Source organism: Odocoileus virginianus, chromosome 7 (assembly GCF_023699985.2).
Source record: "Odocoileus virginianus isolate 20LAN1187 ecotype Illinois chromosome 7, Ovbor_1.2, whole genome shotgun sequence".
Classification (NCBI taxonomy): domain Eukaryota; kingdom Metazoa; phylum Chordata; class Mammalia; order Artiodactyla; family Cervidae; genus Odocoileus; species Odocoileus virginianus.
In genome coordinates, this window is record NC_069680.1 from 57,865,691 (window position 1) to 57,878,061 (window position 12,371).

Consider the following 12,371-nt stretch of genomic DNA (forward strand, 5'->3'; position numbering starts at 1 on the left):
CTGCCATAAGGATTGATATGTGAATCAATGGAACAGAAGAGAGTTCCAAAGTAGACTCACACAGAGATGGTCAACTAGTTTTCAACAAAGGTGCAAAAATGACTCAGTTGAGAAAGATTAGGATTGTGAAGGTTTTTTTTCAATAAATGGTATGGGAACCATTAAACTTCTATATGCATCTATATTATATTGGATTAATTGTATTCTCATATTAAAAAGTGAATTATGACCCCTAAATCACACCATTTATAAAATGTATATCCAGGTAGATTGTACAGGTAAAACAATAAAGCCTCTAGATGACGACACATGAGGATATCCGCCTGACTTTGTAATAGGCAAATTTTTTAAACAAAACAAAAGTCTCTACCCATAAGGGAATAAAATGATTAACCTGAATTTATCAAAACTACTTATAAATAACAAAAACGCTTAAATAAAGGGAGAAGACTTTTTAATATCACAACTAAAATCTCATATGAAGAACAAATTTAAACTACAATGACTCTTTCAAGGCAATAGAAATAAAAGTAAAAATAAACAAATGGGACATAATCAAACATAAGCTTTTGCACAACAAAGGAAATCATCAACAAAAAGAAAAGAGAACCTACAGACTGGGGAAAAATATTTGCAAACAATGCAATCAACAAGGAATTAGTTTCCAAATGATACAAACAACTTACAAAACACAATAACAACAACAACAAAAATACCATCCAGTCAAAAAAATGGCAGAAGATTTAAACAGACATTCTCCAGAGAAAACATATAGCTGGCCAATAAGCACATGAAAAGACACTCAACATCACTAATTATTAGAGAAATGCGAATCAAAAGTAGAATAAGTTATCACATAACACAGGTCAGAATGGCCACCATTAGAACGTCAACAGATGCTGGAGAGGGTGTGGAGAAAAAGGAACCCTCCTATACTGCTGCTGGGGACATGAGTCAGTGATACCATTCAACCATCTCATCCTCTGTTGACCCCTTCTCCTCCTGCCCTCAATTTTTCCTAGCATCAGGGTCTTTTCCAATGAGTCGGCTCTTCACATCAGGTGGCCAAAGTATTAGAGCTTCAGCTTCAGCATCAGTTCTTCCAATGAATATTCAGGGTTGATTTTCTTTAGGATTTACTGATTTTATCTCCTTGCCATCCAAGGGTCTCTCAAGAGTCTTCTCCAGCACCAGAGTTCACAGCACCATTTCTTCAGTATTCCACCTTCTTTATGGTCCAACTCTCACATTCATACATGACACCTGGAAAAGCCATAGATTTGACTATCTAGACCTTTGTCGACAAAGTGATGTCTCTGCTTTTTAATATGCTGCCTAGGTTTGTCATAGCTTTCCTTCTGAGGAGCAAGAATCTTTTAATTTCATGGCTGCAGTCACCATCCACAGTGATTTTGGAGCCCAAGAAAATAAAATCGGTCACTGTTTCCACTTTCTCCCCTTCTATTTGCCATGAAGTGATGGGACTGGGAGCTATGATCTTCATTTTTTGAATGTTGAGGTTTAAGACAGCTTTTTCACTCTCCTCTTTCACGCTCATCAAGAGGCTCTTTAGTTCCTCTTCAATTTCTGACATTAGAGTGGTATCATCTGCATGTCTGAAGTTGTTGATATTTCTCCCAGCAATCTTGATTCCAGCTTGTGATTCATCCAGCCCAGCATTTTGCATGATGTACTCTGCATATAAGTTAAATAAGAAGGGTGACAATACACAGCCTTGACATACTCCTTTCTCAATTTTGAACCAGTCCATTGTTCAATTATACTCATATATTTTTAATTAAAAAGTAAAATAAAGAAAAATGACAATGGGATACCACTATATATATTTGAATTTAAAGCACTGAGACTTGTTAACACCAAGTTAGTAAGAATGTAAAACAACTAGAATTCTTATACATTACTGATGAGTATGTCAATTGGAAAATCCAGCCTGGAAAATTGTTTGGTAATATCTATTAAAGCTGAATGTTTACCTTATGACCCAGCAATTTCCTTCCTAGGTATAAACCCAACAGGATGTCTACATTCATGCACCATAAGTAATACACAGATATGTACATAAGAGGAATGTACATTAAAGCCAAAAACTGGAAACAACTCAAACATTCATCAGCAATAGAGTGGATAAATAATTATGGACTGTTAGACAATGAAGGGGCTTCCCAGGTGGCACCAGTGGTAAAGAAACCACGTGCCAATGCAGGAGACACAGGAGACCTGGGTACAATCCCTGGGTCAGGAAGATTCCCCCAGAAGAGAGCACGGCAACCCCCTCAAGTATTGACACCTGGAGAATCTCATGAACAGAGGAGCCTGGCAGGCTACAGTCCACAGCATCACAAAGAGTCAGACACAACTGAAGTGACTTAGGACACACACATTCAACAACAGAAACAAACGAACTACTATATGGCAAGGCCTCACAAAGATAACATTGAGCAAAAGGAGCCATACTCAGGAGGCTACATACTGTATGATCCTACTTATACAAAGTTCAAAAAGAGGGGGGAAAAAAAACTACTCTATGTAATGAGCAGGATAATGGTAACCTGTGTGGTGAGAGTAGTAACTGACACAGGGTATGCTTCTAGGGTTCTAGTATTGTTCTATTTTTGATTGTATTCATCTATTATTGTTATTCTATTTATTCTATTGCTATTTATTTATTTCTATATATTTCTATTGTTATTTATTGTTATTCTACATATTCTATTCTGTAATTCTATATATTCTATTGTTCTATTATTGTTCTATTATTGATCTAGGTGAGGTTACATTCATATATTCACAATAAAAATATACTGAGTTGTTTGACAACATTTTTTTTGTACATATGTCATTATTAATAAACCACTAAAAATCCTTAAATATTATACAACCAATTGTATGACTTACAAACAATGTCTGTTGTAGAAGAGCAAAGGGTACACAGAAGGAGCAAACAGGCTACAGGCAAAAAAGGTAATCCAGACATTATAAACAATTCCTAGCTAATTCCTAGGTAACTGTTATGTGAACATTCTAAAACTATTTAATACCAGATTTAATACTTTACCATTGTAAAAGATCTATTAGGTTATGAGTGACCATATATAATCAGTACATGGACCACAGTTTCTGGATCTTGACAGTGTCACCTTTCCTTTCACCATTCACCCCCAATACTATCCATATACTATCTTCTACAAGCAGCTTCTTTAGGTAACCAAATGCCCATTTTATTTATCACTTCAACTGTCTAGCTAAAGCCACAGAGGGCAGTAAAACAGAATAAAAGAGACTCCTATAACAAGGCTATGTAAATTATACTATGTTTTTATTAGAAAAAAATTTTAAATGAGTGTCAGAATTCTTCTTGAAGTATAGATAAAAATATCCTCTACTTACAATATTCTTCCCTCTTTCAAAAGCATTACACTTATCATTTGCTCTTCAAAACTCCTTCACATTATGTCACTAGACAAAGCCCTCAAAAAAAAAAAAAGAAAAAAAACGAAAGCAGGAAATTTTTAAAATATGTTTCTAGTATTATACAGAGTTACTTGGATCAGAACTCATTCTCCTGATACTTCAACTCCACCACTGAGCTAAAATTCCCTCCAAGTTTTAGAGAACAGTGCTCTCACTGTCACTATCTCTGCTATCCACAAGATAAGCATTGGCCATTCCCCAAATTCCAGAACCATTTGCCATTTCACTGCCTTCCTCCTACACACTAGTGGCAATAATTCAATTTGGCAGTTGGTCAAAAAGATTAGGAGTATAAAGCACTTGGTGATCTTTAACCAAATGTATTTGTTGTGTATATAGCATATGCCATGTATATGTATTTCACACATTATAGCAGAACACAGTGAGGGATACATTGCATAATTCTAGAATCCAAAGAGACTTCTCTTTGACAACTTTTCCTTAAAATAATTTACTTTTGTTGAGCTAAAAGTGTTGATTACTGTTTCTTTAAAAAGCAAATACCATTTCTTAACAATTATTACAATTATTATTCTCTTCTAAGAAAGACCAAAGTCTTACATATTTAGTGCCAGGTGATTTACTATGGTGGCAAATATATCACATTTTCTGAGAGAAAGAGTACCAAATAGGGTTCATATTCTTTCCAAACACTTAGCAAAGAAACCATAACTATGAAAGAAATTTTTTCATAAAAACAGGCAAAAATAATTATAAATTTTTATAACATAAAATGATGCTTAGTAATAAAAATAAAGGGGAAAAAATAAATTAAATAAAATCCTACAGAAAAAAAACGATGCTTAGGTTCTTTTTTTATTTAACAAACATTTATCAGGTGTCTGTTATGTGTCAAATAAACATGGTGCTTGCCACCTTTAGGAAGTTGAGTCTAAAGATTTCTCTGGTGGTCCAGTGGTTAAAATTCTGTGCTTCCACTGCAGGGGGCACAGGTTCAATCCCTAACCGAGGAACTAAGATCCCACATGCCATGCTACTGTACAGCCAAAAAATAAAAAGAGAAAGGAGAGAGTGGTAGAAGCCAAACTATGGAACGTTGTAGGAGCTGAGATTAAAAGTTTGAACTTTATCCAGAGAGATAATCCCTAATCCTTCAAAAGTTACTAAAAGGATTTTAAGCAGGGAAGTAAAATAAGTATATTCTCACTTTTTAATTTATTGTTCTTAATTGAAGGATAATTGCTTTACAATATTGTGTTGGTTTCTGCCACACATCAACATGAATCAGCCATAGGTATACATATGTCCTCTCCTTGAATCTCCCTCCCACCTCCCATACCATCCCACCATTCTAGGTAGTCACAAAGCACCGGATTTGAGCACATGAAAAGATGCTCAACATCACTCATTATTAGAGAAATGCAAAACAAATCTACAATGAAGTATATTTTAATTTTTAAAAAACACATTTGGCTTTGGTATCAAGCAAAGCTAAGGCAGTAATCCAAAATTCAGAAGGCAACATTAACAATGGAGAAGAGAGAACAGATCTAAGAAACAAAAGAATTTGTTAAACTTGGAGACTAATTGGATGAGAGGGGTAGAATAAAAACAAAAAGTCTAACTGATTTGGTAACCAAGTGGATGACGATACCATGGCAGAGAAGACAGGAGAAAAAATGGGTTTGAGGTGGTAGGGAGCAAGGAGGAATGATGAATTTATTTCAAATTATCTTAGGCATTATGTTTTTTATATATTTTCCAAAGAATCCCTTTAATATATAAATCATATATAAATATATATGGGTTTCCCAGGTGGCACTAGAGGTAAAAAAAAAAAAAAAAAAAAAACCTGCATGGCAATGCAGGAGATATAAGAGATACAGGTTAGATCCCAGGGTAGGGAAGATCTCCTGGAGGAGGGCATGGCAACCCACTCCACTATTCTTGCCTGGAGAAACCCATGAACAGAGGAGCCTGGCAGGCTATGGTCCATAGATTTGTAAAGAGTTGAACACAATTGAAGCAACAGCATGCACACATGTAACATATATAACCAAAAAAATTGTATTTGACCTAAAGTTTATTGTGGTTAATTATTCATTTTAAGTATTTAATTAGTAAAAATTCCCTGATCTTCTTAAAATTATGTTTGGGATGGGGAGAGGGATATATATGAATACCCTCTGGTCTCTTTTAAGAAGCTGAACAGGAAAATTTGCTTCTTTGTGATCTCAAAATAGCTCCTAACGGCAAGTTGATATATAAAATCAATCCACTAACTAGAAGAGTATTGTTCAGTTCTTTATAAAATAGCCTGCTAATGATACATTCATTATAAAACTATTCAAGGAAATATATACACTACAATATGTAAAATAGATAGCCAGTGGCAATTTTCTATATGACTCAGGGAGCTCAAATCAGTGCTCTGTGACAACCTAGGGGGGTGGGATGGGGTGGGAGGTGGGAGGGAGTTCCAAGAGGGAGAGGTATGTATACCTTTGGCTGATTCATGTTGATTTATGGCAGAAACTGACAATATTGTAAAGCAATTATCCTTCAATTGAAAATAAATAAAAATGTTTAAAAAAAAAACTATTCAAAATATCAAAAGGTGAAATACATGTTTTTAGTATGTAATTTTGTGTGTGTGGTTTTTTAACTGGAGGATAGTTGATTTACAGTGTTGTGTTTATTTCAGGTGTCCAGCAAGGTGATTCGGTTATACATATACATATATTCATTCTTTTCTAGATTCTTTCCTCATATAGGTTATCATAGAATATTGAGTAGAGTTCCCTGTGCTGTGCAGTAGGTCCTTGTTGGTTACCTGTCTTATATATAGTAGTGTGCCTATGTTCATATCAAGCTCCTGATTTATCATTCCCACTACATTTCCCCTCATTGTGCACGAGTAACACAGCAACAATGTGAGTTATGCATAGTTTATGCAAAACAATTTTTTATGTTTAGGAAATATAAACCTCCAGAAACATGAAAAATATACCTCTAAGGTGGCCAGGTCTGAAACTTCTATCTCCAATTGTTTACAAGGGAACTGACAATTTTTTTATGTATGGGAAAAGATGTCTTCAGCTTCATTAGTCATTTCTCATTTCATGACAAAAAGTGTACATTTCTCTGTTTATTATGGCTAAACTATGGTGTGAGGAGAACAAATAAAGGAAGAATCAGGAGTGGGGCTCTGAGCCTTGGAGCTGCCTAATGAGCCACTCTCTCTTCCACAGTTAGCTCCTCAGAGCTCACCAAAAGGCTAATTAAACTCTAATCAACTAAAACACAACATTCAAATCTAATTCAGTACCTAATCCCATAAGGATATGCAGTTGCTTCCAACCAGGACTAGAGTACTCACTTTCTTTGCGAACTTCCTCAAGTGCCCCAGTAAGTTCTTCCTTTAAAACTGTGGCTTCCTGAGCAATCTTCTCTCCCTTGTCTAATAAATTCCAAGTTGCTTCCTCCACAGAAGCTAGAAGGACTCTGGCCCTTTTTGAACGTCCTTTTTTCCTGTTGGAAGGATTCTGGGGACAATTTACAAGTGTAGTAACCTAAAATTGGAAAAACACAAGTCACTCGTCAGACAAATTGCAAGAGGAACAGTCTCGGGATATTATAGACCAAAACAAAAAGAAGTATTTCATAATAACATGATTCATTCCCAATACTACTAGTACATTCCCAAAAGTCAAGTCAAGTCACCAATAGCAATATTATCAGCTACTACGGACTTCCCAACTAAAGGTAGGAAGAAAGAAAGGAAGGAAGGAAGGAATCTCATCAAGTCTTACTATTGGAACAATGTAAAATATACTATATATAATATACACATATATATTATTTGATATATACATATATATATCAAATGATTATTTATATCACTTTGTAGCCAGCAATCTATATTAAGAAGGAGGAAAAATAATTACAGTTAAGTCAGTAGGTAGTAATCTATTTGGATTAAGAAGAGATTACTAATGTGTGTGGGGGTGCAGTGCAGAATCACTCTGAAACATGTAAAACAGTGGCTATCTAAGGAGGACAAAACCCAAGTTCTCACTATGACCTACATTCTGGCCTTTTGTAAGCTCTTACCTCTCTCCTACACTATCCCCTAACTCAGTTGGCCTCCCCAACACTCAGATCCCCCTCAACGTGTCCTATCAAGAAGTCTTTCCTGACCACCCCAGTCCTCATCCGCTTCCACTCTGTTCCCTCACTACCCTTTATACTTCTTCAGGACATTTCAGAGCCTGGTATTTTTTGTTCATATATGTTTATTGCACCGTTCCCACACAAAATGTAAACTCCAAGAAAACAGGAAATGCGGTGTCTTTCTCCATCACTCAGAGCAATGCACAAAGTTGTTGAGGTGGTGGTTGTTGTTCAGTCACCAAGTCATGTCAGACTCTTTGTGACCCCATGAACTGCAGCACACCAGGCTTCCCTGTCCTTCACTATCTCCCAGAGCTTGCTCAAACTCACATCCATTGAGTCAGTGATGTCATCCAACCATCTCAATTTCTGTCATTCCCTTCTCCTCTTGCCCTCAATCTTTCCCAGCATCAAGGTCTTTTCCAATTAATCGGCTCTTCGCATTGGGTGGCCAAAGTATTGAAGCTTCAGTTTCAGCATCAGTCCTTCCAATGAATATTCAGGGTGTATTTCCTTTAGGAATGACTGGTTTGATCTCCTAACTGTCCAAACGTCTCTCAGTGGTCTTCCCCAGCACCACAATTTGAAAACATCAATTCTTTGGTGCTCAGCCTTCTTTATGGTCCAACTCTCACATCCGTACATGACTCCTGGAAAAACCAAAGCTTTGACTATATGGACCTTTGTCAGCAAAGTGATGTCTCTGCTTTGTAATACACTCTCTAGGTTTGTCATAGCTTTTCTTCCAAGGAGCAAGCATCAATTTCAACATAAAATAGTTGTTCAATAAGTGTTTCTTATATAAATGGCTTAATGAATGGAGTAGTTGAACAGATGAACTTTTTTTGTTAATTAACTTATTTTTTAATTGAAGGATAATTGCTTTACAGAATTTTGCTGTTTTCTGTCAAACATCAACATGAATCAGCCATAGGTATACATGTGTCCCCTCCCTCTGAACCTCCCGCCCATCTCCCTCCCACCCCACCCCTCTAGGTTGATACAGAGCCCTGTTTGGGTTCCCCAGTCACAGAGCAAATTCCCACTGGAGATTTATTTTATATATGGTAATTTAGGTTTCCATGTTACTCTCTCCATACATTTCATCCTTTCCTCCCCTCTCCCTGATGTCCATAAGTCTGTTCTCTATGTTTCCCATTGCTGCCCTGCAAATAAATTCATTAGTACCATCTTTCTAGATTCCATATGTATGCATTAGTATATGATATTTATCTTTCTCTTTTGAACAGAGAAACTTTTTAATGTCTATATTTTAAGTTGCCTGAATATGCTAATAATGAGCATTATTACTTTTGTAGATTTGCTAAAATAAGAATAAACTCAAACTTCCCAAGTGGTACAGTGGATAGAAATCTGCCTGCCAATGCAGGGGACACAGGTTTGATCCCTGGTCCAGGAAGATTCTACATGCTGCAGGGCAACTGAGCTCATACACCACTACTGAGCCTCCTCGGCACAACTACCAAAGCCTGCACATTCTGGGGCCCCACGAGCCACAACTGAGCCCACGTGCCTAGAGCCCATGCTCCACAACAAGAGAGCCACTGAAACAAGAAGCCTGCACACCACAACTAGAGAGTAGCCCCTGCTCTTTGCAGCTAGCAAAAGCCCACATGCAGCAACAAAGACCCAGTGCAACCAAAATAAAAACAAGCAATTAACTTAAAAAGAGAAAAAGAATAAACTCATGATAAGAGCATTGTTTGGAGACAGAAATTAAGTATCTGTATTTGGAAACAAAACCTTATACAAAATTACATTGTGAAAAATATCCATTTCTTAATTAAACCTTGAATCCCAATAACTAAATATGGTTAACATTTTCATAAGCAAAACTTGAAGATCCCCACTGTAGAGAAAAAAAGACACTTTTATCCAGTATTTTAAAAGACCTGAAACTCTTGTTGAAAGCTAGGCTCTTGCGTGTCATCAAGGAGCCAAGGCTTTCAACAATCATGTACCACATCTTTTTCAACAGACTATACATAATCTTTCCTGCTCTGTAGCCCCTGGAAATTTTGCTTGTTTATTATTAATAGAGCATTAAATATTTGTTTATTTGACTAACTCAACACAGTTCTTAGCCAAGAACTGAGAAGGGAGTTGGTGATGGACAGGGAAGCCAGGTGTGCTGCAGTCCATAGGGTCGCAAAGAGCTGGACATGACTGAGTGACTGAACTGAACTGAACTGAGAAAGAACTCACAAGCTACGGGGGAAATATGTGGATGAAAATAATTTTCATCTGCCCTTTTATTCCCCCCTCTGTCCAACAAACCCCCTTCTTTATCCTAGTTTGCTTTATTCCCATGTTCACAACCCATAGTGGATTTCCTTATAGCAAGCATTTATTTCCTTTCTTGGAAAATGATAATAATCATACTATCCTGTAAGATTATATGATGTTTAAATAATGTAAAGTGTTTTTAAAGACATAAAACATGACACAAGTGTTGGATGGTATTTAACGTGTGTTTTCTAGTCCAGCCCCATGAGATCCTTGTCAAAGATGTTCTCTTGGGGTCTATCTATATCTTGCTCATAGGGTCCTCCAAGCTAACTGTGAAGGAGTCAATTAGCAAAGCACATTCTGTGTGCTCTACAAGCAGTCAAATAGCACCACGTGTCTTTATCATGCATTATGTAAAGATGATAATAAGTCTGGTTTATTACACGGGTTTTCACATATTCCAAAAGACAGGTATCTCGCTATTATCAGTGTAATTTATATATCAAGAGTTAAAAGATACTTGTCCAGATTAAGACAAATTACAGCACCTTGCTTAAAACCTTTGTTTAAAATGAACAATAAGTATCACTGTCTAAAATGTTCCTTCAGAATTTATTTTAAGTGCCACAGTTCATGACGCTTCCCACTGAACATTCCTCTATTATTGTTCAGATCCTCCAAGTGCCAAATGTTTTCCAAAGAATAGCCTGAGCTTTCAAATTAAAATGAGCATTCCAGAAATGCTTTGTTCCTTATAATAAATGCCAGAGACATAGGAAATGTGAAAAGAACATTGTGCTTCTATCCAAAAAAAAAAAAAAAATTGCAATTGCACCTTGCAAGTTGTTCAAGTTTAACCTAAATCTTCTTTTTAAATACCCCAATATAGTTATTTAATATTGACTAAACTAAAGTCGTGATGCTTTCAATGATTCATTTTATTTCATAAAGTAAATATGATGTAGTAAGCCTTGAGAAAAGAAAGAAAAAATAGAAAGCTAAAACTTTTTTTTTACCCCAAATCACCTATGGGGATCTAATCAACTATCATAGGTGACCGTGGGGCTTCCCTTGTGGCTCAGCCAGTAAAGAATTCACCTGCAATGCAGGAGACCTGGGTTCAATCCCTGGGTTGGGAAAATCCCCTGGAGAAGGGAAAGGCTACCCACTCCAGTATTCTGGCCTGGAGAATTCCATGGACTGTATAATCCATCAGGTCACAAGAGTTGGACACAACTGAGCAACTTTCACTTTCACATAGGTGACCATGACCCCTGAAAGTAGATGATTCTCACCAAGGGCTGGAGGGTGCGTATGTTTTCTGAAAATATCTCCTGTCTCTTCTACCAGCAAACAGTAAAAATTAGCCAGAAGCTATTTTGTAAAATAATTCTTGTTTCTTCCCAGCACAAAATCAGGAACACAAAAACTTTATTGGAACTTATAGCAAAGATTATTCTAATGTAGGATCCAAGTTCAGATCTTGCTAATCTTTGTTTTCACCACTGTGCAAAACTGACCCCTTTCCTTCTTTATCAGACTTACATAGTCCTTCTCAAATGGAAAGTCTTTGACCTCAATGTGCAGCTCTTAAAGAACTTGGGTTTTATTCACTTTTCTTCAGTCTATAAATCTGTTCTAGGCTATAGACACACCTTCATCATAGCTACAGGATCAGCTCCCCACTGATGTGGTCCTAAATTAGAGATATCTAGTAATATAAAAAGAAGAAATTTCTTACTTTATGCATTCTGCTCATGCATAATTCAATAATACCAGGTGTATTTTAATGGTGTGTAACACTTACATATTAAAATTTAGAGTACAAAAAAATAAAAGGGTTTTCTAATCTTTCCTAATTCATGTATGCTTTCTAGGTGCCCCAAAGATACTGAAAATTAAATTGATATGCTAGGGAACTACCCCTTCATGGAACACAGCCTTGTGAAGGGGCTTGCATAACTCAGTGAAGCTATTAGCCATGTTGTGCAGGGCTACCCAAGATGAACAGGTCATAATGAAGAGTTCTGACAAAATGTGGTCAACTGGAGAGGGAAATGGCAAACCAGTCCAGTTACCCTTGCCACAGAGCCCCATTAACACTATCAAAAGGTAAAAAATATATGACATCAGAAGATGAACCCCCCCTCCCAAGTGGGAGGGTGTCCAATATGCTACAGGGAAAGAGCAGAGGACAATTACTAATAGCTCCAGAAAGAATGGAGCAGCTGGGCCAAAGCAGAAACAGCACTCAGTTGTGGATATGTCTGATGGTGAAAATAAAGTCCAGAGTTGCAAAAAAAAACAATATTGTATAGGAATCTGGAATGTTAGGTCAAGTAGGAGATGGCAAGAGTGAATATCAACATCTTAGGAATCAGGACAGGAATGGGTGAATTTAATTCAGATGACCATTATATTTACTACTGTGGGCAAGAATCCCTCAGAAGAAACTGAGTAGTCCTCATAGTTTACAAAAGAGTTTGAAACGTAGT

The 12,371-nt window shown here is 36.7% G+C and overlaps 1 protein-coding gene across 2 annotated transcripts in view; it reads right to left on the reverse strand.

Annotated features, from left to right (window-relative positions):
- The window catches only part of CTNNA3 (catenin alpha 3), a 1,809,955-nt gene that overhangs the window by 1,712,476 nt on the left and 85,108 nt on the right, over positions 1–12,371 (reverse strand). For both annotated transcript variants that reach the window (XM_070470726.1, XM_070470725.1), the window contains exon 3: positions 6,833–7,025. In XM_070470726.1, coding sequence (XP_070326827.1) covers positions 6,833–7,025 — 193 coding nt within the window. The remainder of the gene's footprint in view (positions 1–6,832; positions 7,026–12,371) is intronic.